At 42.9% G+C, this 26,602-nt stretch overlaps 1 protein-coding gene across 2 annotated transcripts in view; it reads right to left on the bottom strand.

Moving 5' to 3' along the window:
- LOC132393121 (H(+)/Cl(-) exchange transporter 4) overlaps positions 1-26,602 on the bottom strand; it is a 112,578-nt gene that overhangs the window by 15,482 nt on the left and 70,494 nt on the right. For both annotated transcript variants that reach the window (XM_059967947.1, XM_059967948.1), the window contains exons 4-9: positions 16,401-16,588; positions 10,972-11,094; positions 9,876-10,082; positions 8,508-8,588; positions 7,263-7,808; positions 1,662-1,848 (exon numbers count right to left, since the gene is read on the bottom strand). In XM_059967947.1, the coding sequence (XP_059823930.1) occupies positions 1,662-1,848; positions 7,263-7,808; positions 8,508-8,588; positions 9,876-10,082; positions 10,972-11,094; positions 16,401-16,588 (1,332 nt within the window). The remainder of the gene's footprint in view (positions 1-1,661; positions 1,849-7,262; positions 7,809-8,507; positions 8,589-9,875; positions 10,083-10,971; positions 11,095-16,400; positions 16,589-26,602) is intronic.

The following is a 26,602-nucleotide window of genomic DNA, read 5'->3' as shown; positions in this document are numbered from 1 at the left end:
AACAAACACATCGACATTGATTCGGTATATGAACCCTTACAGAGAAAAGAGAAAAAAACGACGTCAACAATCAACGAATTGCCAGTTATCTCGGTATCTGGACAGCGAAGCAAACACTTCAAATGGACCTCCCTCGAAGCTAGCCGATCAGAATCTCCTACTGCTAAACTGTTCAGTGGCTAGAACCAGCCAACCAGATCACGGCGTCTAATCAATATTCATTTGGATCCCGGAGGAGTATGCAAGCCGGCATTCTGAGGAGCCAACACCCTCAGTGTGCACTGGTGATGGCTTCTCAATTGGAGCTGAAACATCTGCAAACTCTTAGTAATCAACCAAACTTCCAAAATTTCTTTTATATTATGACATTGTCTCCCCACATTCCCAGGGCTACTCATAAAACTTCTGATTTTGGTCTCCACTAGCCTCTTAAAAAGTTCTTCCCAAGATTCAGTCTATCCCCCCCCGCCCCAAGGTACAAACACTTCCTGAGCACCTGAGATACTCCAAACCATTAACAAACAATGACATATAGCTAATAGCCAACTTGTACACAGAGTTACCTGATCATGTAGCACATCAGTTAGCAGACAACTGTATGGGAGGCAACCCAAGGTCTAGCATATTGACTGGCTAACAAGAAAGGGTGAATAGTGATATAGAGATCTTTTTCTGGTCAACACTGTGCTGTGACTGGTGTACACAGAGATTGCACCTCAGGTCTCAATATTTTATATTTTGTATATGCAACTAGAATGAAGACACTGAAGTCACTAAATTTGCTGAAGACACCACAATTGGTAAGAAAATAAGTGACAAAGTAGCCCTTAGGTCAAAGAGGGTACAAATAACTGGCAAATGGAGCATAATGTAGAAAAATATGACAGTGTCCACTCTGGCCAGAAAGATAAGAGAAAAAAAACATGTGATTACTGTTAAATGTTCAGGTGCCAAGAGATTAGGATATCTAGCGCATGATTTGCAAAAGTTAGCAAGAACATGCAACAGATAACAAGGCTATCTAAAAGAATCTTAGTGCTTGCCGTTGGAGGAAATAATCGCAAAGCGGGATGCTTCTGTTACAAAAGACAATGGTGAGACATAATCTGCAAACAATGTTGTTCTGCTGTTTAAGAAAGAATGTAAATCCGTTGAAAGTAGCTCATCACATTGATACATGAAAGGTGTGGGTTGACTGATAAGGAAAGGCTTGAATTCACTGGAGTTTGGAAGAATGAGAGAATAGTTGAATGAAATATATCAGATCCTGAGCAGACAAATATGGAGAGGATGCTTCCACTTGTAGGAGAATTCAAAAATAGGAGTCACTAACCATGGCCCATTTAAGACAAGAATGAGACCAAATTCTCTCTCTCTCTGAGGACTGAGAGTTTTTGGAGCTGTCTTCCATATATTTTAATGCAGGATTTTTTAGATTCTGAATGGTAAGGGATGAAAGGTTACTTGGGATGGGCAGGAATGTGAAGCTGAGGCTAGAACTAGACCTTGTTGAATGGGGGACCAACTTAAGAGGCCATACGAATTAACCCTATTCCTAATTCATACCAACAAATATGCCATTTAAGTACAAATATTAAGTACAAACTCCATTGGTTGCTGTGGACTAACATTTCTCTCTTGGTCCATCAGTTGTCACTCACCCAGACACGCGGCGGCCCCAACCATGGCGTACAGCCCGGGTGTGACACAGTCAGCTCCTGGCCTGCACCAGCTCCTGAAGATGAACCAGTCGTGGTGGTGATAGGCCATCTGCTCCACACCAATGCCAACCATTCTACCAGCTATTGCTCCAACAGCCATACTTGGTATAAACAGTCCTGATGGCATCTGCAGGGATAGGAATAAAAAATATCACAGTACATCTCAGTAAAAGTATAAAACAGCTATGAACACCCTTGTTCAGCAATACCTAGCTAATGCTTCACCTCAGCCTCCATCCAAGGCCCCACGATCACAGGAACTAGTCTTCGGCAATGCAGTTCACTCCATGTGACATCACGAACAACTGGATGGAGAAGCAGCAGAGGAAGCCACTTAATGTACAGTACTGAAGTTACACCGTCACGGGGCATGCAGCCCAGAAACTGGCCCTTCAACCCATCAGCTCCATGCTGACCATCAATCGCATGTCTACATTAATCGTGTCCTAATAGTATTGCTGAGACAGCCAGCCACCCTGGCCATCCCTTGTTCTCTCCTCTACCCTCTGGAGAAGATACAAGATTAAGACTCAAGAACACTTATCACACCAGTCACCCCTTCCACATCTCCTTCCAAGTGGTGCTGCCACATTTTCAGACTCTTAACTCTACCTCTCTCAGTCTGTTATTCTGACTTTGACATTTTTCTCCACTATTTCAGATTGCACTTCAGTCTTCCCACTATTCTCATTGTTGCATTTATTGTTATACTTATTTTTTCCAAGTTTACCACTTACTCTGTGGGCTTATGCTGTGGGTGACAATAAACTAACATGAAATCTAATCCCTTACTTTATTTTCCCCTCGGATTCTACAGTCCACCTATTTTACAAGAGCAATTTACAGCTGCTAATCACCTGACCAAGCTGCATGTCTTTGAGGGATGGGTGAGAATCACACAGTTCATTGGGAACCCATATATTCACAGGGAGAACATTCAAACTCCACACAGACAGCCCCAGAGGTCAGAACTGAACCTGGACCTCTGGTTCTGTGAGGCAGTGTATTTATTATCTGCATTGCTGTGCCATTCTGCTGAGGTTCTGGGCTAACACGGTACAAATATAACATCAGGGTCAACCTGGGGATACAAAAAAATCACCCAAGAACTTCATTATCACAGAAAAACAGGACAAATCCAGTCCAGGTAACTACCAGTTCCACGGCCTACTCTCCATCACTAGCAGAGAGAAGCAAGAGCCAACCTGTTCACTTGTGCTTAGTTTGGTTCTGCTAGTTTCATACTGCGTGGAGAGAAGAGCTCAATTCCAACGGTTTGGTTAGCTTTGACAACAGGATGGCAAGTGTGACATTAAGAACTCTAGATAACGCTTCTCACACACGGACAGGACAATAATTGTTGGAAGTTAATCCTCCATTACCTAGAGACCTGGGCTACATTGTTCAAGTCGACAGTATCTGGGGCTGAAACCCTTATCCACATGAACTTATTCTCCACACCAGTCTTCCACAGTTTATTCTCTGTAACATTTCACAAGGCTGCACCACTGAGATTGACAGCTTCAAGTTCCAATCACCTATAGCCTGTCTTGGTATGTAAGCACAATGGCCAAGGAAGTGCACTAAAGCCTTATCTTCCTCAGGAGGCTGAAGAAATTTAACATGTCTCCATTGATCCTAGACAGTTTTTTTAAGGTACCACGGAAAGCAACTTGGTATGGCAAATGCACTGCTCGAGACCTCAAGAAACTGCACAGAGCTGTAGAAGAAGCTCAGCTTATCACGGAAACCAGCTTGCCCTCCATGGATGCGATACTTCTCAGTGCTTCAGTAAAGCAGCCAATATAACCAAAGCTCTTACCTCCATTTACTCTTCTCCCTCAGCCCATCAGGCAAAAGTTTAAAAATAGCTTCTGAAACCAGGTATCATCAGACTCAAGGATAGCTTCAATCCTGCTCTCTATGAGACGGACTCTTGACCACAATCCGTAGAGTATTTAATATTTCAATAATATTTGAGTAATCGTCAAATGTATGTGTGTGTGCATATTGATTAAGCACTCTTGTTCATTTAAAAATTCATTATAGTTTATATGTATAAATACGTGAATTGATACGTCATCATGCTACCACATGATACATGTGCCTCGCTTTAAATAAACCAGAAGTTAGATCTGCTGTCCCAGACTGTCTTGTCTTCCTTTGAATTAGTTTAATATTTTGAACAAAACATAGTAATCTACCATGTTACAGCCCTGCACCTAATTGTCTGGCTGCATCACAACACTTCATTCTGCGTTCTGTTATTCTTTTTCCATTGTACTCAGTGTGCTGATGTGATTAAATGATTGGTATGGATGGCGGGCAAAACAAGTTTTTCACCAAATCTCAGTCCTGTGACAATAATAATTTACCAATTAGGTTTACCAGAGGTTCTGCTTACCATAATGTTATCACATACAGATCCTGTTCACAATTCACTCCTGTGCTCACTATACTACACTAGATCCCAGTTAAGGGACATCTTGATTTAAAATCCCCGCATTTCTTTACGCATATTAATCTGCAAGCATTCCCAGTCTGAAGCTTCCTGAGTTACGTGCTCGCCTGTGAAGCATACCAACTCGTTAATCACTATGCCACTGACATCAGTTGCCTGGAATTGCTCCACCATGTCTCCCCGCCGTCTCGTTCACATCAACAGCTTGTATTTGTAAAGCACACTTAACATCGCCAAGCATTCATCGACAATGCACCAGTCTGCTATCGTGTGCAGGTTGATACTGAGCCAAGAGCAAGTAGGATAGAATTCTGCAATCAGTTTTAAATGGAGAGGGTTTTAAAAATCATTTAAACATAATTTTAAACGGATTTATTATGTCCTCCATTAATCTCCTCTGCTCCTCAGAGAATATCGCAAGTGAGTGCCAGCAATATAACTGTGACACAGAGTAGTACCACATTGCTCATCAGAAGGAAAGAAGATCATTTTCATCGGACCAGAGAAGATTAAGGAAAGACAATGGAGATATGTAAAATTATGTCTAAAATTTTTAAAATCTCTCCTCCCTGATTTGGTACCATTCTCCACTGCCTTCTCCTACCAGGCCCATCATTTTGACAATGTTTAATGTCCCCATTTACCTCTTCACTTCACATTCTGATCCTACCGTCCCTCCTTCTGGGCGGTTCATGACCCACCACTTCCCTTATCTTACTTTCTACCTGAGTTGGCTTTCTTCACTGGTTCTGTATTAACATCAAGCTCTCTGCCCTTTCCTGTTGGCGTTGCCTGAACCTCACTCTGCTGGATTTTGCCCCTTCCCTTTAATTCCATGGCCTTACCCCTCTCCAACCCCGGATATTCAATCTAGCAGATCTCATGTAAGTGGCACCATCCCAGTGGAGTAGCCCTCCCTTCCCCCAACCCACTACTCCATGAGTCAACCATTGGAACTCAGGGCAATCCAACTACTTCCTTAACTCAGTTGTCTTCTTCCTCCAGGTGATACCTGACCCACAGAGTATTACCAGTATTTTCACAGAACAGTACAGCACAGGTACAGGCCAAGCACAATGTCAAATTAAATTACATCTCCCTGCTTGCATATGATCCATATTCCTCGCTTTCCTGCAGGTTCATGTGTCTGTGACTAACTGCCTCTTAAATGGCACAATTGTTTCTGCTTCCACCCCTACCCTGCCAGCCCATTACAGAGATCTCAGCCTTCACCCTGCCTTGTGCAGCTGGATCCTGGACTTCCTGTCAGATTGCCGGCAGGTGGTAAGAGTGGGCTCCCTCCCCTCTGCCCCTCTGACCCTCAACACAGGAGTCCCTCAGGGCTGTGTACTAAGCCCCCTCCTTTACTCTCTGTATACCCATGACTGTGTCGCCGCTCACAGCTCCAACCTGCTAATTTAATTTGCGGATGACACTACTCTGATTGGCCTAATCTTAAATAATAATGAGGCAGCCTACAGAGAAGAAGTCACCACCCTGACACAGTGTGTCCAGAAAACAACCTCTCCCTCAATATCGCAAGAACAAAGGAGCTGGTTGTGGACTACAGGAGGAATGGAGACAGGACAGCCCCTATTGACATCAATGGATCTGGGGTTGAGAGGGTGAACAGTTTTAAGTTCCTCAGCATTCACATCACAGAGGATCTCACGTGGACTGTACATACCGGCTGTGTGGTGAGAAAGGCACAACAGTGTCTCTTTCACCTCAGACGGTTGAAGAAGCTTGGTATGGGCTCCCAAATCCTAAGGACTTTCTACAGGGGCACAACTGAGAGCATCCTGACTGGCTGCATCACTGCCTGGTATGGGAACTGTATCTCCCTCAATCGCAGGACTCTGCAGAGAGTGGTGCGGACAGCCCAGCACATCTATAGATGTGAACTTCCCACTTTTCAGGACATTTACAAAGACAGGTGTATAAAAATGGCCCGAAGGATCATTGGAGACCTGAGTTTTCCCAACCACAAACTATTCCAGCTGCTACCATCAGGGAGATGGTACCGCATCATAAAAGTCAGGACCAACAGGCTCCAGGACAGCTTCTTCCACCAGGCCATCAGACAGATTAATTCAAGCTAATACAATTGTATTTCTATGTTATATTGACTGTCCTGTTGTACATACTGTTTATTACAAATGACTATAAATTGCATATTGCACATTTAGATGGAGATGTAAGGTAAAGATTTTTACTCCTCATTTATATGAAGGATGTAAGTAATAAAGTCAATTCAATTCAATTCAAATTCCCCACGTACCTTTATCTCAAACATTATCCCTCTCGCCTTAAATAAGTGTTGTCTCTTGTTTGACATTTCTACTCAGGGGAAAACTACCAACTATCTACCCTACCTACACCTCTCACAATCTTACCAGCTTCTGTCAGGTCTCCTCTCCGCTTCCTCCACTCCAGAGAAAACCACCCAAGTTTGTCCTGCCTCTCCTCATATCCTCTAATCCAGTACCCTCTTCAGTACCCTTTTCAAAGCTTGCTGCAATGAGACACTAGAATTGTATGCATATGTGACTCAACTGATGGTTTACACAGCTGCAACATGACTTATTTACTCTTGTAATCAATGACTTGACTGAAGAAGGCAATATACCTTCATATGCCATATCCCTTCTTTACCAGCCTATCAATCTGAGTGGCCGCTTTCGGCGAGCTATGGACTTAGACCCCTAGATTCCTTTGTCCTTCAACACTGTTAAGGGTCCTGCCATTAACTGTATATTTTCTCCTTACAGTAGACCTCCCAAAGTACAACATCTCTCACTCACCTGGATTAAACTCTATCTGCCATTTCATTACTCCTAACTGCTTTATATATAACTGTAATCTCAGTGCCTATTTCAGATATCAGTGGGTGGTTATTGATTATCGATGACCATTACCCTTCCTTTGACAACATAACCAAGCCTGGTTTGACATCATATGGTGGCAATCAGGTGACTTGTTCTGTCCATGGTGATTGGCTTATCTTTAACACAATAGATTGATAGGGCTGTTGCATGGAGATGATTCTCACTATTGGTGGGCTTGCGGCCTGTCCTTACCTTCATCCCAAACGTAAAGATGGTGATGATGATTTTGAAAATGAGAGCAAGAGCCAGCTGCCACAGAGCCGCGTAGACACCAGGTCCCGCGGGGCGGTCAGGGATATCGTCCACAGGCCGGGTCATGTTCGGGTCATTGATGTAGTCGCAGAGCTGCGAAGATTCAAGTGCCCCGCAGTCATTGAAAAGTTCAGAGATGAGCTCGCTGGTGCTTCGTCGCGTGTACGGGTTGGGAAAGGCAAAGATGGCGGTGATGGCAGTGACGGCTATCACCTCGAGCACTGGGTATCTGCCCAGGTTTGTGGTCTTGCGCTTCCTGCACCAGGCGATATTTCCTCGTATGAACAGAGTCCCCCACAGCCCCCCAAACACTCCCAGCAGGATGAAGGGCACCAGCTCGGCCATGTACCAGGGCGTGTGATACTCCACGTAGAACAGCACCAGCCTGCTGTTCCCAAACGGGTTGATCGAACGGAGAGTGAAAGCGGCCACCAGCGCAGCGAAGAATGATCTCCAGAGGGTCTTCAGTGGGAAGTAGTAACTGACCTGAAAGAGAACAGCAAAACCCAGAATCACTAGCCCTGCCCCGTTTCAGCACTCTTAAACCGCGGGAGCACAGAGCTGGGGCACTTCCTTGTGGCATTCCGCAAAGGACTTATTTACACACATTCATTTTTTGAGAGTGTTTGCTGGCACTTATTGTCCATCCCCATGAACAGGAAATCTAGCAGGGCTATTAAAGGTCAGCAACACCACCAAGTCAGACTGGATAAGGATAGCAGATATCCTGGGACAGTAAAACCTGGTGGGATTTTGCTTCAGTCTTCATTTGGCACTAAGACACTTAGAAACATTGTACCCTGCCCTCACCCAACTTCCAACGGCCCAGTTTTGTTTTATCTGGAGTTAATCAAATGAAGTTCTGTGCCAAGGCAGAGGTAACATCTAAAGCATTGAACTCCCAAGAAACCTGCGAGGAAAGTGCCCAATCCAACAGAAACTTAGCCAGGTAATGCAGGGAAGAGAGCATAGCGGCTCAAACACAAAGCAGGAAGACCCGGCTCCAACGGACGGAGGTGAATAGGGCTTGAACCCCTCACCTCCTGTGCCAGTGGCTGTGTCACCACTCAGTCAACTCTCTATGAGCTTACCTGGCATTGGTTGAGAAAGTTCATTAGGAAATACTGATGAAACAACATTTCATAAGAATTGGGACTGGGGAGACAGTTTGAGCAGGAACATTACCTCTTCCAGACTGAAAAGCACACCTCCGATGGGGGCACCAAAGGCAACAGAGACCCCTGCAGCAGCTGCAGCCGACAGCACCTGCAGGGTGGACAAATGCTCTGGTTACTTATTGCCTGCAAGCTTGCACTGTCACAGTGAACAGATAATACCTTCAGTAGGGGAGCCAGTCTTCAGATTTAACAGGAATCGTACAACCTTCATGCCGGGGCACACACACGACTCAATGGTTAATCTGTAGTGTGCACATGCCCAGAGGCTGCACACCAACACAAAATCAACATCATCACTGAAGCATATGAGAGGACAAGCTTTATACTTAACAATTAGCAAGACTAAGGTCCTCCATCTGACCCCCAACCGTCAACACCTCCCTCACTGGACCACACTACCCACCGACAACACAGTTTAGTGGAAAGACCTTTGTAAACATGAACCACTTCTCATATCTTTGGAGGCAGCTCTCAGTGAAAGCAGGCATCTCCAGGTTACAAACACCCAAATTATGTTCACCATACACAATGAATGAGCTCCCATAATACTATTCAATTCAAAAGTCTGGTATATGTACATAAGTTTGTTCCTACCAACTGCAGGACTAGTTTCCTCTCCGACCACTTTTAGTAATTGTTCTTTCTTATCCATACCATTCATTACAAATCTGTGCAGGTGCAGTTATCATATTAAAAATGTATTTGCCAACATGGACAAAATTTACTCCAGCATGTCAGTAAAAACAGAACTAATTTTTTTACTCAGGATGATATCCACCATCAAAGCTCCTACACACCCTATGGTGAGTTGAGGTAAATGGTGTTTGATGGTCAACAGCTCAGACTTGGAACAAAACCATGCTCTACTATGCAACAGTGAGCTCTGTCCTCCATTATACTTCCGAGACCTGGACTACTACATCAACATTCTCCATATTCACTAATAGGACATGTGAACCAACATCAATGTCTTCTCCATTTCCGAGATCCAGTCAGCTACAGTGGACAGACTCTCTATTCCATGGACTGCCAGGGGAGAGATCACCAGGAGGACAGAAGATGAAGACAGGGTTGAGAACCTCAAGTCCTTCCACGTGGAATTCCTGCATCACCTCACAAATGATTTCTCCCACCTCATGCTCCAGCCGTTGAAGAGTCCATAACTCCCACATCGGCTGCAGAAGCCACAAAACCAGAGTGGAAGTAAGGTATCCTCAATCTCGAGGGACTGCTAAAGGGGAAGGAAGCATGCCCTGAATAAAGACAGGAGTTTGGCATTTCATCTATATCAGTATTGAGAGATGAAATCTCCAGTCCCCACCAAAGTGACCCTCCACCATTTATTTATAAGCAGCTCAACTGCATTATCACTTACCTCTCTCCTCTTCCCTTCATTCTTACTGTATTTTGAAAACAAGCAGCAGAAAAGGTTGCCACAACAACAGGCCACGTGCACCAGAGGCCCTTCCTTTCCTAGGCTGAGGCCAGAGGATACGGCCAACACCAGGGTCACCGTTTTAATCAGGAGAGTCCACTTGCCCAGATAGCCCCTGATAATGAAGCCACTGAGGATGGTTTTAATCTGGAAAAATAAAATTCAAGTCAAATGAAAGATCATTTATGATAGGAACACAGGCACAGATCAAACCAAAAGGATATTTTCTAAAGTAATAACTTCATCAACTTATAAAACTATTCTGACTCAATTAAAAATCACAGCAGTGGAATGTCACATTGTATTAATGTATCTATGATTTGCTAATACTTTGATAGTTTTGTCTTCAAAACCAGTTTTGTTTTCCTTCTGAGTCCCTCACATATCTCAGCTCACAATTAATGGCTGTGCCCCAAGCAATATCAGGAATTCCCTCCCTCCTCCCTCCTCAACATATGATCTCTGCCTCCTGCCTAATGCACTCTCCCCCCTCCCTGGTGCTCCCGCTCCTTCTCCCTGTTACGTTCTTCTCCTTTTCTCCCCAAGGCATGCTCTCTCCCTCCCCCGTGTTCTCTTTCTCCCGTTGCATTTGTTCCTCCTCTGAGACTCTGCATGAAACCTGGCTCGTTGAGCACGTACCTGCCCTATTCTTACAAAGGTTGATAGATTCTTGATTGATACGGGAAAAAGGCTGGTGACTGGGGCTGAGAGGAAAAATGGAACAGCCATGATGAAATGGCAAAACAGACACAATGGGCTGAATGGCTCAATTCTGTTCCTATATCTTATGATTTTATGGTCTACTCTCTTTTATGAGGCTCAGTGGCAACCTTTTGTCTCTTTCCTGTGAAGAGCTTGGGGTGGGGTTGCATTACATTAAAGATATAATTTAAGGGCAACTTGCTCTACAAAATCAAAGGAGAAAGACATGAAGTGTGAGAGCGCCCTGTGGAGTTTTCATTTCAGATTGAAGAATCTGGAGAGAACTACCTGTAAAGGCATCAAATAGCTTTAACCTCCTTTGACTGGCACTTACCTCGGGAATTCCAGAGCCACAAGCATAGGGAGCAAACACCTTGACCAGTGAGACTCCCAGAAAAGCGAAAGTCAAAGCCCACAATATGTATAAGAGGTAGTTCAGAATGTACGCACTGGCACCCTGGGGAAAGAACACACACCACAGAGATTAATTTTAATGTTATAGACACTCACAGACGAGAAATAATTCCTTCAACCCACCGCGTCCATGGCACCCATCAAGCACCCATTTTACTAATCCCATTTTATTCCTCCCACATTCCCTTTAACTCCCCACAAATTCTGCCATTCCTCTATCCGTTAGGGGCCATTAAAGTACCAGTCTGCAAATCTGTGGGGCGTGGACAGAAACCCAAGCCAGTAACAAGGAGAATATGCACTGGCATCAGAGGTCAGGATCGAACCCAGATCACTAGTGCTGAGAGGCACTTCCTGCACAAAGTACAATCCACTCAGAAGCTGTGATTGGTACAAATGCCCATGGAAGCAGTAACTGATGGGAAAAAGAAACCCAATGGAGTCACATGATACATGGATCATAGAGCAGTTAACCTCAAACAGTTGGTGTTCAATGGACACTGACATCTACCAAGTGCTAATGCCACAGGGCTTTAGATATCATCCTTGGTCAGGTGCTCTGGCAGCTACAAGCATTTAATTGAAAATCACAGTCATGGCAAGGAAGGTGGCTTAAAGTAGCCAAATGTTCAAGATGCCAACCCTTGCCAAGACACCCTGGTAGAATTCAATCCTCTGTCAGTGGCACCATACAATGGCAGCTGTGCATCTTCCTCCACTTCTGAAATTCACTTCAAGATGAGGTAGTAAATTGTATTAGATATTGGCTTAGCAGGAGAAGCCAGAGGGTGGTAGTAGAGGGTTGCCTCTCTGACTGGAGACCTGTGACTAGTGGAGTGCCACAGGGATCAGTGCTGAGTCTGTTGTTGTTTCTCATCTACATTAATGAGAATATGGTAAAATGGATCAGCAAATGTGCGAATGACACCAAGATTGGGGATACAGTGGATGGAGAGGAACACTACCAAAGCTTGCAGCAGGATCTGGACCAGCTGGAAAAACAGGCTGAAAAGTGGCAGAGAGAATTTAATGCAGGTGAGTGTAAGATGCTACACTTTGGGAGGACCGACCGGGTGAATAGTTTTACACAGTGAGCTGTAGGGCAATGAGGAGTGCAGTAGAACAGAGGAATCTGGGAATACAGATCCATAATTCTTTGATAGGGAAATAATTTTGTAAATAAAGCTTTTGGCATATTGGCCTTCATAAATCAATGCACTGAGTACAGGAGATGGGATGTTATGTTGAAGTTGTATAAGACGTTTCTGAGGTCTAACTTGGAGTATTGTGTGCAGTTTTGGTCACCTACCTACAGGAAAGATGTAAACAAGGTTGAAAAAGTGCAGAGAAAATGTACAAGCATGTTGTCGGGTCTGGAGGACCTGAGTTATAAGGAAAGGCTGAATAGATTAGGACTGTATCCTTTACAATGTAGAAGATTGAGAGGAGATTTGATAGAGGTATACAAAATTATGAGGGGCATAGATAGGGTAAACGCAAGCAGGCTTTTTCCACTGAGGCTGGGTGGGACTAACACCGGAGTTGATGGGTTAAGGGTGAAAGATGAAAAGTGTAAGGGGAACATGAGGGGAAACTTCTTCACTCAGAGGGCCGTGATGTGAGAGTGTGGAACGAGCTGTCAGCGCAAGTGATCGAAGCGGGTTCGATTTCACAATTTAAGAAAAATTTGGATAGGTACATGGATAGGAGAGGTATGGTGTGCTATGGTCTTGATGCAGGTTGATGGGACTAATGGATCAGAAAGGACTAGAAGGGCCAAAAGACCTGTTTCTGTGCTATAGTGCTCTATGACTCTGGACTCTAATTTGGTTCTTTTGCTGGGAATGGTACACAGGTTCCAATGCCCTTCCCTTGGACAACATTGGTGGCATGGAGAAGGGAGACTTGCAGCTTGGGCAACTGCCAGTCTCCCATAAAAAAAATACTTGCCCAGGCTTGCGCCCTGGAAACTTTCCAAGGTGCAAATCCATGGTCTATCGAGACTAACAGAGGCCTACACTACACACAGTTTGGAAGCAGAGTGCCATGAAAGTCACATGCTTTTATGCCAGGCAACAGGGGATGAATTCCCACCCTCCATTCATCTTTATACGAGGGATGATTGATAAGTTTGTGGCCTAAGGTAGACGGAGTCAATTTCAGAAAACCGAGCACACTTATTTTTCAACATAGTCCCCTCCTACATTTACACACTTAGTCCAGCGGTCGTGGAGCATATGGATCTTGGACCTCCAGGAAGTGTCCACGGCAGGGGTGATTGATAGGTTTGTGGCCTAAGGTAGAAGGGGATGAGTTATACAGCTCTTGTTACATGCACATGCAGTTCAACTCTTTGAGTGATTATGCAGAAATTTTGAAGTTAATAACTCATCAGGGCTGATGGGTAAGTTCGTGGCCTAAGGTAGAAGGAAATGAGTTATTAACTTCAAACTTCCTGCATAATCACTCAAAAAGGAGAACTGTATAACTCATCTCCTTCTATCTTAGGCCACGAACTTATCAATTACCCCTCGTATGTTAATCCTCTGGACTACATGGCAGCTGTCGCTCAATGCCACTGGTGTTGTGGGGTTGTGCTCCTCCTTCTCCCTCTTCCAACTCTGTGTGGTGGTCTGCTCCTCCCAGTCAAGCTGTCTCCCAACATTATGCTGGAAGCATCTGTTTCGTGTGGAAGCCTGGGATCAGCAGTCAATCTTCAGCAACTTTCCCTGTGATCTGTAGCTGAAATCTAGAGTAGTCTGAAGGTACTGCCAGAGCGGGCAGGTAAACGGAACAATATGACAGACAACTGCTTCCTAACACCAGGGAGTTCTGGGCCAATTCCAGAAACTTAAAAAGGTAGAAATAAAAAAAGAAATAAGAAAGGCAAAGAGACCATTAAACACAGTTTTCTGCAGGCATAACCAAAATTATTGGACAGGAAAACGATGGAGGCCACCCAGAGATTAAAGGGAGGCAAGTGGTATAGCCAAGGGGGTAAATCAGTCTTTAACGAGAAGGAGATACCTCTGTAGTCTCAGCAAAGGCAGATGGAGTTGAGATTCTGGATGGGATAAGAATGGATAAAGAAGTACTGGAAAGGCTAGTTGCACTTAATGTGGATAAATCCCCTGGTCCAGATGAGATGCAACCTGGACTGCTGAGGGAATTAAGGGAGGAAATTGCAGAGACCCTGTCCATAATTTTCCAAACATCTATTAATTCAGCAGTGCCTGAGGACTGGAAAATTGCAAATGTTACATCCTTGTTCAAAAAAAATAGAACGTGGGGAACAACCCAGTAACTACAGACCAATCAATTTAACCTTGGTGGTGGAGAAACCTCCAGTATCGATTAATAAGAACAAACATAAAATATGAATTGCTTAGTGAAGACCAGCTTGGATTTATTAAAGACAAATCATCTCCAATAAACAAGAGAAAGTTTTGATGAAGCGTTAGGAAAGCAAATATAAGGCAAATGTAATTGATGCAATGGACTTCCAAAAGATATTTGATAAAGTGCCATCTAGTAAGCTTGTCATCAAGACTGAAGTCCAGGGAATAGATATTGTCATGGCACTAATATAAAAGTGGCTATACAACAGGAAACAAATAAGAGCAGTAACAGATCATCTCTCAGCTCAAGGGAAATGCAGAGTGAATGCAAGGAACTTTGTTTTCCTTAACAAATACAAATGGCTTGAACTTCAGTTTCCTAGGCCCAACTTTTGAATTTGGAAACAGTGTGATGTGTGAAGGATAGGAAAAGGCATCAAGGAGATATAGTGAGGCCGGTAAAATAGACAACAGAAGAAAGTTAATGTGCTAAATTGTTACATTTGAAAGGAAGAATGGGAAGTAAGGCAACTGAGGGCATGGATTTACAAAACTAAAGAACTCTGGGGATGCATAGTTTTGATGAAAAGCAGCTAAAACATCTGGGCTGTATAAATGGAGTCATAAAGAGTAAGGAAATCTCGATGATCCTTTATAAAACAATGGTTTAACCACAGCTAGAGAATTGTGCCTGGTTCTGGATGCCAATCCTAATAGATTGGAGAATAAAGTCACCAAAATGATTCTAGTAATGTTGAACTTCAGAATGGAGAAGCCTCAGTTATTCTCCTTGGAATAAGGAGATCTAATTGAGGCATTTAAGATCATTAAGAGCATAGACACAGCAGATAGAAATAAATAGCCATTAGTCAAGGAGTTAAGAACTAGCAACATAGAGTGAAAGTGATTGGCTGAAAATCTAGAAGCAACATGAAGTACCCTGTTGGAGCCTTAAATGAACTACCAGAATCAGTGGTAGCTTCAAGTAAAGCAGTCCAAAGGAGAATAATATGGACTTGAAAGGAATGAATCTGTATGCCTTTGTGTAAGAGGTTGTCAACAGGATTAGCTAGACTACTCTTGCATAGAACCGGTATGGCCTCACTGAGCCAAGGCCACCCTCCTTGCTGTAACTACTGTGAACCTGCAAGTAATCTGGCGGCAGTGGCACAGGACAATGGGGCTGTCAGCTCCACTTGCTCATTTCACCATCTGCCCACTCTATGTACAACTGCCAAGCATCCACTGAATGTTTAATGTGTACACCAGTATGCCAGCAAATACAACTCACCCCAAAGGTGTGCTTGTAACACATACCACGTAGATTGCAAGGGGTAACAGCGGCATTCAGAAATGACTTCTAACAATTCTAGTATCTCACCTATTGCATGAGTGCCTAGGGGGTTAATTACTATAAGTTCTCTCAAACTGATTTTTGTGTTGGATTTAACAAGACAGTGTACTTAAGGCCTCATTGTTTAGAAATTCATAGCTGAATTCCTGCAAAGCTCTGTTCTGAGCACAAAGTGTAGACTCAATGCAACTGGAGAGAAAATAATAAACCACTGCACACATCTTCTGGCTCATTACTAATAAACAGTGGCAGAGACCCAGGAAAAGATTATTTGCTTTTAATCTTATTTGGTGAATATTTATAGCAGTTTAGAACCTAGGGAAAAATAACTTTAAAAATAAGTTTTGAGCAGGAATCTTTTTTGACTTTTGTGGTTTTCATCAATGATCCAAGAGGTAATATTGTCATTCAACATTTTACCAAGGAATGCCTCATGGATGTTCTTCGCAGATGAAAGCTCTGCTTAGAAGCTTTGCTTGAAGGTGCTACTGGAACAAATGCATAATCCAACAGAAAATGTTTAGTTATAGCTTGTGATTTTTAATCAGATCGTGTGTCTAACTGGAGTTAACTCCATTCAAATTATTTAACTGTGATGACATGATGTTCTGCAGTCTACTAAGACCAAGTGCCAAATGGAACTCTGCAATTTCTTACTTCAGATCGGTTGGCCAAAAGCTCTGACCATGACTTCCACTGAGGGCACTTGTCTCTGTCCTCAAAGGTGGTCTCGTTGGAAGTCCAACAGCACTGCTCGTGACTGAACCAAAATCCAGCTAGGCACACCCCCTCCTTCAGGTCTGTCATCCAGTCGACAGCTAGGTCAATCACTCCAGCTAGTGTTCCTGAATAAGGCAGAACACAACATTTAGTGTGGAAATAGGCTCAGAGATTCTGGTTTAGTGTTACAATGACTGGGTGTCTACATTGTTGAGGCAGAGACAAATGCCATGGACAAACTTTAGAATTGCAGGTAGACTTTCTGTGTTCCTACAAAAATATAGTGACCTCCCTCCATTGCAACAACACTCACCCTCTCCTCCAGCTTTCCATGGCTACAATCCATTCTTTGTCTAGGATGCAACGCATCAAAGCTTCTTCAGCAGGATCTCCAAAGACCAGCGTCCAGAAGTGGCAGGTGCATCTGGAGACACCATCTCCACATTACACCCTAACCTGGGCATTGTTGTTCCTTTATTGCTGCTGGGTCATAAATTAGAAATAGGGGTATTCAGCACTTTGTCCCTACTCCATGGCAGAGCATTCACTAATATACCTAGTTCCTGCCTTCTCCCCAAATTCTCTAATCTGCTCTTTACTTGAATAGTTTTAATGACATGGCCACCGCTGTCTTCTGTAGTGAACTGAACAAGTTCGCCATCCTCTAAGTGAAGGAAGTTCTCCTGATCTCAATATTAAAAGGAATTCCTTGTTGTATATTTAATGTTTCAGTAACATTTGAGTAATATTGTAAATAGATTGTTTGATCAAGCATTCTTTGTTTGTTTAGGTAATTCCTTATGTGTTATATGTAAAAGTATGTAAATAGCATACATCGTTATGCCACCATGTCATAATTGCACACCTTGCTAAAAGTAAAAATAAGAATGTACTTGAGTTATCCCGGCTCCTTGCTTTGCTTTGAATTCGTTTTATGTTTTGGAGTTACAAAACATAACAGTGGCAATAAGTAAGTTTTAACACAAACCCGAGACGGCTACCGACCTGTTGAAGTGCAGTTGAGTTTTTAAAAAAGGGCAGAAAATGGATAAATTCACAGGTTCATAAAAAGTGAGGACTGGGTGAAAATAATCAAAAAAAAAACATTTTAAAAAGGGCAGAAACAGCTGGCTACATTGGAAAGATATACACATTTGGTTTCACAAAAGGGTGATGTATACTGAGTGAATTACATTTTTTACAGCAAACGAAAAGCCAAAGAAAAGTGAGTAGCAGGTTTGCTGAGTATGCTAGGTTGAAGAGCATACAGTTTGTTTAGAAAATTGACTTCTCAACCCAGCTGAAACGAACTTTGCTGATATTGTGACAGTAATGCAGGAACACTTAAAAACAAAACAATTGTTGATTGCAGAATGCCTTGGGTTTCTTAGGTGGATTCAAAAGGAAAGCATACGTGGCTGAATTGAAGAGATTGTCAGTTCAGTCATAGGTTTACAGATGCACTGAGAGATTGGTTGGTTTGTGGAACCTTGCAAGGAAGCAATCAAAAATGGCTCCTAACTAAAGCACAACACACATTTAAAAGAACATTTGAAATTGTTTGTATCAATGGAAACAACAGGAGATACGCAATGGTGTTGCAGTCAGAAATGACAGTGAGTGTGAACAAAATTGCAATATCTAAACAGAAACCTGCATAGCCAAATAAATAGTGTTACCATTGTGGCTGAGGTCCACATGCACCAGGCTAATGCAGATTTAAATGTGAAACTTGCAGAAAATGCAATAAAGTAGGTCACATACAAAGAGCATGCTGAGGAGACAAAATAAATGGGGAAGAGAAAATGATAAAAAGTCATTTTGCGGTTTCAAAAAGAGCACCAATCTGTGTGTTGATCAAATTGTAGCATTTAAGATCATTAAGGGCATAGACAGAGCAGATAGAAATAAACGTCCATTAGTCAAGGAGTTAGGAAATAGGAACATAGAGTGAAAGTGTTTGGCTGAAGACCGAGAAACAACATGAACAAGTACCCTGTTGGAGTCATACACTACGTCCACACTAGACTGGATAAATCTGTAACCGAAGCTTTTTCTCTTCATTTTGACCCCCTGTCCACACTGAAACAGTGCTTCCCCCCAAAAAAACAGAGCTTTTCTAAAGTGCCCTCCAGAGTGTGTAAACATGAAAATGCTGATTGGGCGGAGTAGAGTGGACGGGGTAACCGGAGATTTCTACAAATGCTGTCATGACGTGCCAGAACAGATGGTGGCGGCAGCACGGCATTCCATTGTTTTCTTGAATGCAACCCCCACACACAACCTAGCAATTTCAGAACAGACGGCAACGAGGCTGAAGCCAGAAGAGTTAGAAATGTACTCATCAAATACTTTGACCCATAACTTACTAAATAAATAAGTATACTCACTTTGCCCTGTTTTCTGTCCTTGCTCGTATGAAAGTGGTTTACCTATTTCAAGTACTTCTCTGACAATAGATGTGTAACAGCCTAATGTAACATTGTATGGAAATACAGGATAACACTGATGCAGACATGTTTTATACATTTAACAAAGTGTTTTATTAATGCAACAAAGTTAGTCAGTTTTTCAATGTTCGTTGTCAGCCAGGTCATAATGTCCGTGAACTTCCTGTCAGTTACCTCTATACGCTCCAGTAATTTTTTTTTTAGTTTTAAGTCCTCCTGCATGAGAGCCAACAGCTGTCCATCACTTGGCAATTTCCTTTTAAGTTTTTCTAGTCTGTAACTGCACAAATGTGCACTTTCATAGCGAGATTTGACACCAAAACATTTGTTTTCTGTAGATGCATCCTGCGCATGCCAAGTAGGAGGAAATTTGCCCAAATACCTGTTTCAATGTGGATGGAGGTATTTTCAAAAATGCTTGGTGTGGACGCCTTTCGTTTTTACACGAAACCAGTGTTTTCCGAATTATCTGGTCTAATGTGGATGTAGCCTTAAATGAACTACCAGAATCAGTGGTAGCTTCAAGTAAAGCAGTCCAAAGGAGAATAATATGGACTTGAAAGGAATGAAGCCGTATGCCTTTGTGTAAGAGGATGTCAACAGGATTAGCTAGATTACTCTTGCATAGAACCGGTATGGCCTCACTGAGCCAAGGCCACCCTCCTTGCTGTAACTACTGTGAACCTGCAAGTAATCTGGCGGCAGTGGCACAGGACAATGGGGCTGTCAGCTCCACTTGCTCATGGTGTGTCTAGCTCCATAAGTTAAAGAAAGGGCTTCAACATGGAAACACTAGTTAATGTCACCATCTGCCCACTCTATGTACAACTGCCAAGCATTCGCTGAATGTTTAATGTGTACACCAGTAGGCCAGCAAATACAACTCACCCCAAAGGTGTTCTTGTAACACATACCACTTAGATTGCAAGGGGCAACAGTGGCATTCAGAAATGACTTCTAACAATTCTATTATCCCACCTACTGCACGAGTGCCTAGTGGGTTAATTAACATAAATTCTCTCAAACTGATTTTTGTCTTGGATTTAACAAGACAGTGTACTTAAAGCCTCATTGTTTAGAAAGTTATAGCTCAATTCCTGCAAAGCTCTGTTCTTATAGACAACTGCTTTGCGCCACTTGAACGATTATCTGTAAAGTTTAACTTACCCAGCAATCATTTCTTCAGATATTTGCAAATTAGACATTTTATCAGCCCTTTGTTATCAAGCTTCCCTGAGGCACCGACACAATCGTCGTTGATATGTTTCTCTGCATGAATCCATTGCACAAAGGTCTAATATCTACTATTTGTGACAAGCTGGCGGTTCTGAGGCGAGCCCCCCTTGTCAAAATCAAAACTGCCTGGGAGCAAGATTTAAATTTCTCACTGTCAGACGATGTATGAGATTCAGTTCTCAAGTTAGTTAACTCAGCCTCTTTATGTGCCTGCCACTGCCAGTTACAGTTCAAGGTCGTACACAGGGCCCATATGTTTATGTTATCTCGTATTTACCCGGATGTTAATCCCTGCTGCGACAAATGCAAAAGGGGCGAGGCTTCCCGTATTCACACGTACTGGACATGCCCTAGCTTGGAAAAATACTGGAGAGATGTTTTCCAGACTCTATCCCAAATACTTAACTACAATCTGGTACCTAACCATTTGATTGCTCTTTTTGGCACCCCCGGAGAGGGGGACATGCACCTAAGTCCGACCAAACATCACATACTGTCTTCTGCCTCTCTTTTGGCCAAGCGTGCAGTCTTGTTCAGGTGGAGGGATGCTGCCCCACCCACCCACGCTCAGTGACTCAGGGACATCATGTCCAGTCTACACCTTGAGAAGATCCATTATTCAACTCTCAATTCGGACATAAAGTTCCAAAAGGTGTGGGGGCCCTTTCTTAAATATTTTCAGAATTCCCAGCCAAACTAAAGGTTCATCCCTTCTTCCTTTCCTCTGCACATAACTCCCTGACTTTCAGCATTCTCCAGTAAAATTCTACAATCTCAGACGCGTAAACATACAAAAGTTTATGTGTTAGGAAAATACATCTTCTCTATACCAATGCAGCTCTGTGGGGATAAAGGTTCTGTTTAACCCTTTTTGCTAATACAATGATGGCTTGGAGATGGGAATTGGGAGGGGCAGGTCGGGGCAGGGAGGCAACCAAAGCATGATTGTACTATGGGTGCATCTCTTTTATAGGTGTGAATTGTACGTTTGTTGTGTACTGCACAAACCTTCTTTGTACTATGCTTTCTTGATTTAAAAAACCTATAAAAATATTGCTGAGAAAAAAAAATCTGATAACGATGAGAGTGACACAGGACTGAGTAGCCTTGAGATTTACAATGTGAAAACTAACAAAAGACAAGCAACAGGGCTTACACAAGAAGTGAACGGTAAATTAATTAATTTCCATGGATTTGAACACTGGCTCAACTGTTCCAGTAATTCCACATATCTTTGCAAACCTTTCTGGCGGGAAACTCTTCAGCAAAGTAGACTGATCTGTGACCCACTTTCAGATGCAAACAGAAGAAGAGTTCAAAGTGTTTCTCACCATAAACACACACAGAAGGGCTTTATTGCTAAAATAGGCTTGTTTTTGGAGTACATCTGACCTCTGGCAGAAAGCTATGGACGAGGTGCTGCAAGGCTGCCCAGACACTCACTGTTACCTGGATGACATCATTGTTACTGGTAAGGATGACGAGGAACATCTCCAAATTCTGTGTTAAAAAGATTATGAGATTATGGGCTCACAGCACAAAGCAATAAGCAGTGAGTTCTTTAATTCAAGCATCACTTACTGCCCCACAAGGATTACACAAGTGTGCTGAGAAAATCCAAGCTGTGGTAAATGTTCCAAGGCCAAAGGACGTGCCACAGATGCCATCCTTTTTAGGATTTGTCAATTACTAGTGCAGATACCAGCCAAACCTGACTATGAGCTCCAGCCCTTGAATTCATTACTTAAATTGGGAAGAAATGGCAATGGACAAAGCAGCATGAGGTGGCTTTCCAAAAGACAAAGGAAATAGTGACATCGGAACCTGTACTCACACATTATAATCCACGTCATCCAGTGAAGCTTACCCGTGACGCCTCGCCTTATGGTATAGGAGCAGTCATGTCACGTGTTATGAGTGATGGAAGTGAACACCCCTTAGCCTTTGTATCACATTCCCTTACTGCTGCAGAAAAAAAGTCACGAACAGATGGACAGAGAGGCCTTGAGTTTGGTTTGGAGTATAAAGCATTTCAACTCCTCTTGATGCATTCTCACCAATGCAAATCGAATGTCTTCCTATTACAGCAGAGCTGATCCAAAAGGAAATGAGAAAAGACCCCACACTGTCTCCAGCCTATATGGCCACCCAAAATGTCTGGAATGTGAAGCAGAAATGCTAGCTCCTCCATTTTTTACCTGCACCAGGATGAACTTGTCCCTGATGGGTGTTGCCTTATGCGGGGACTGAGAGTTGCTGTACCATCCAAGCTGAGAGCTAAGGTGTTGGAGGAGCTACATGCCTGTCATCTAGGCGTGGTCAAAACGAAAACTTTGTCTGGATCAACAGGTTGAACAGCTTGCCACACATTGTTTGGGATGCCAATGTGTACTGAAGGTACCAGGAGCAGCATCTCTCCATCCCTGGGAATGACCACCATTGCCATAAAAAAAGAAAATCTGCAAATGCTGGAAATCCGAGCAGCACACACAAAATGCTGGAGAAACTCAGCAGACCAGGCAGCATCCATGGAAAAGAGTACAGTCGATGCTTAGGGCCAAAACCCTTTGGCCCTACCAGGATTGCCATGACAGAGGATTCATGTAGATTTTGCTGGACCATTCATGGACACAAATTTCTTGGTAGTAGTGGATGCAGCTACAAAGTGGCCAGACGTGTTTCTAATTGCCTCCAATACATTCCCACACACTGTTTACATCTTGAGAAGCCTCCTCTCAAGGACTGATGTCCCAGAACACTTAGTCAGTGACAATGGACAAGAGTTTATTGCAGAATCATTTCAGTCATTCTTGAAAATAAATGGACTAAGACATATTGCATCTGCACCCTACGACCCAAATAGCTTGGTGGAAAGGTTTATCCAGATTCTAAAGAACACTCCTGCAAGTAACATCAACAGAAAACACTGAAGCAAAAGTTTGGCAATTTTCTCCTTGCATATCACAATGTGGCACACTCCACCAACAACTCACCAGCTACGCTGTTCCTGGATCATCCTTTGTGTACACGCTTGGATCTTCTCAAACCCAGTCTCTGGAGGAGTACACAGGACAAGCAGCTGAGACAAATAGAAGGCTCCTCAAGCAAGGAGGTTTGACGTTTCACTCCTGGACATGCAGTCCTGGTGAGGGATTTACAGAGGTGATCAAAAGTGGATACTTGGAAAGATTAAAGACAGAACTGGACCACTCTCCTACACACTGGAGATTGTGTCTGATATCACCTGGAGACGACATGTTGATCAGTTGACGAGAGCAGAGTCAATTGGTAAAGAAGAAGAGTGTCCGGAGCTCTCAAAACCACTTCCTGCAGTCCCAGTCAACTTCTACAGCCACCACGGAGCAGGCCCAGAACCTGAGATTATTTCACAGCCACAAATCTCACCTGCCAAGCAGAGTGACCCCCCTTTGTCAGGAAAGACATTATCCCATGAGTAAGAAATCCTCCACAGCAATTAAATCTTTAGGCCTAGATGGGACAATTTAAAATTTACTATGCTGAGGATGTCTATATAGAAGTTGTGTTATATAGTATACTGTGCATATAAGTTGAGATGCATTCTATATTGAATTGGAGATTATAGCCAAGCAGGGAGGAGTGCTGTGTATTGAATGTTTCAGTAATATGGTAAATATATTGTTTGATTTGTCATTCTTTGTTCATTTAAATAATTCATTTCGGGTTATACATAAAAGTACATGAATGGCATACATCATAAAGCCACCATGTCATAAGTGCACATCTTGTTAAAAGTAAAACTAAGAATGTACATCAGCTGTCTCTGCTCTGATTTTTTTCTTTTGATTAGCTTTATGTTTTGGAGTTACAAAACATAACACCTGGCTCCTGGTTCTGGATTCCCCAGCCATCAGAACCATCCTCCCTGTGTCTAGTCCCATTAGAATTTCTGGATTACTATGACATCCGCTCTCCCTACACCATAATGTTTGGCCATATCCCCTATACTCCAGTGAAGAATCCTAACTACCCAACCTCTTCTCGTTCATCAGCCCTCCCATTCCAAAAATCAGTCAAATAACCTCTGTTGCACTCCATCCATGACAAGAAACATCATGCTTCAGGCAGCATTCCTCAAACTCCATGCAAAATTCTACATGGAGTCTCACCAAGGCCTTGTAAGGAGGAGGTACAGAAGCCTGAAGGCACACATTCAATGATTCAGGAACAGCTTCTTCTCCACTGCCATCCGATTTCTGAATGGACATTCAACCCATGAACACTACTTCACTATTTTTTAATTTCTGTCTTTGCACTACTAATCTTAATTTAACTATTTAATATACATATGTATACTTACTGTAATTCATTTTGTGTTTATTTATCATGTATTGCATTGTACTGCTGCCGCAAAGTTTACAAATTTTATGACCTATGCTGGCGATATTAAACCTGATTCTGATCCACAAATTTGGAGACATTAGATTTTATACCCTTATCCAAATCCAAAGGTGATGCCTTTAAATGCGCATAGAATTCAGAATAAAGTGGACAAACTCGGCACAATTAGAGACTGGTCAGTATGACCTTGTGAGCTTCAGTGAGTCATGGCTGAAAGAAGGTCATAGCTGGGAGCTTAACAGTAAAGGATAATCTTTGTATCAAAAAGACAGGCAGGAAGACATAGGTGGCTCTGTTGGTAGGAGATGGAATTGCATCGTTAGAAAGAGGTGACACAGGATCAGAGAATGTTGAATCTTTGTAGAGTTAAGAAACTGCAAGAGTAGAACATCCGTTATGGGAATCATATATACGGGCCTCCAAATAGTAGCCAAGATGTGGAATTGAGATTGCAAGACAGCTGTAAAAGGCATGTAATAAGGGTAATGTCAAAATTGTAATGGGGATTTCAACATGCAATGAGATTGGGAAAATCACATTGGCGTTGGATTGCAAGAGGGGAATCTGTAGAATGCCTACAAGATGGCTTTTTAGAGCAGTTTGTGTTGGAGCCTACTTGGGGAAAGGCTAGCTTAGACTAGGTGTTGTGTCATAACCCAATTCTTTTTAGGGAGCTTAATGTAAAGGAACCCTTAGGAGACAGTGACGATAATATGATGGAATTCATGCTGCAATTTGAGAGGGAGAAGCATAGGTCACATGTATTAGTATTGCAATGGAATAAAGAGAATTACAGAGGCATGAGAGAGGAGTTTGACCAAGTGGATTGCAAGAGAAAACTGGCAGGGATGATGGAGGAGCAGAGGTGGCTGAAGTTTCTGGGAATAGTTCACAAGATGCAGGAGAGGTATGTCACACAGAAAAAGTGGTTCTCAAATGGCAGGGCTAGGTGACCGTGGCTGACAAGGGAAGTTAAGGACTGCATAAAAGCCAAGGAAAGGGCATATAAGGTAGCAAAAGTGAGTGAGAAGTTGGATGATTGAGAAGCTTTTAAAATCCAACAAATGGCAACTAAAAAAGCTGTAAGAAGGGAAAAGATGAAATATTGGGCAAAGTACCCAATAATATAAAGCAGAATACTAGAAGTTTTTCCAGTTATATAAATAATAAAAGGGAGATGAGAGTTGATATTGAACCACTGAAAGAAATGTCAGATGAATTTAATGGGTACTTTGCATCAGTCTTCACTGAGTGTCAGGGGTCTGGGAGTGTCAGGAAGCAGGAGTGAGCGCCATTGCTATTACGAAGTGCCAGGTAAACTCCAAGGTCACAAGGTTGATACGTCATCTGGACCAGATGGACTACATCCAGAGTCCTGAGGGAGGTTGCTGAAGAGAAGTGGATGCATTGGTCATGATCCTTCAAAAATGGCTTGATTCTGGCATGGTCCTGGAGGGCAGGAAGCTTGCAAATGTCACTCCACTCTTTAAGAAGGGAGGAATGCAAAAGAAAGGAAATTTTAGGCCAGTTAGCCTAACCTCAGTGGTTGAGAAAGTGATGGAGTCTATTAATTAAGGATGAGGTTTTGGGGTACTTGGGAATTATTAATAACATAAGTCAAAGTCAGCATTGTTTCTCCAAAGGGAAATCTTGCCTGACAAATTTGTTAGAGTCCTTCAAGGAAGTAACAAGCAGGGTGGACAAATGAGTGGCAGTAGCTGTCACTTACTTGGATTTTCAGAAGGCACTTGATAAGGTGCCACACATAAGGCTCCTTAAGAAGATAAGATCCTATGGCATTACAGGAAAGATACTGGCATGGATAGAGGAATGGCTGACAGGCAGGAGGCAGCAAGTGGGAATAAGGGTGCCCTTTCTGGGTGGCTGCCAGTGATTAGTGGTGTTCCTCGGGGGTCAGTATTGGGACTGCCACTTTCACAATGTTTGTCAGTGATTTAGATAAAGGAATTGATGGCTTTGCGGTGAAGTTTGCAAATGATATGAGGATAGGTGCAGGGGTAGGTGGTGCTGAGGAAGCAATGCAATTGCAGCAGGACTTAAGAAAATTGGAAG

The sequence above is a fragment of the Hypanus sabinus genome, chromosome 4 (assembly GCF_030144855.1).
Source record: "Hypanus sabinus isolate sHypSab1 chromosome 4, sHypSab1.hap1, whole genome shotgun sequence".
In the NCBI taxonomy this organism is placed as follows: domain Eukaryota; kingdom Metazoa; phylum Chordata; class Chondrichthyes; order Myliobatiformes; family Dasyatidae; genus Hypanus; species Hypanus sabinus.
This window is presented reverse-complemented; position numbering and strand designations above follow the sequence as displayed.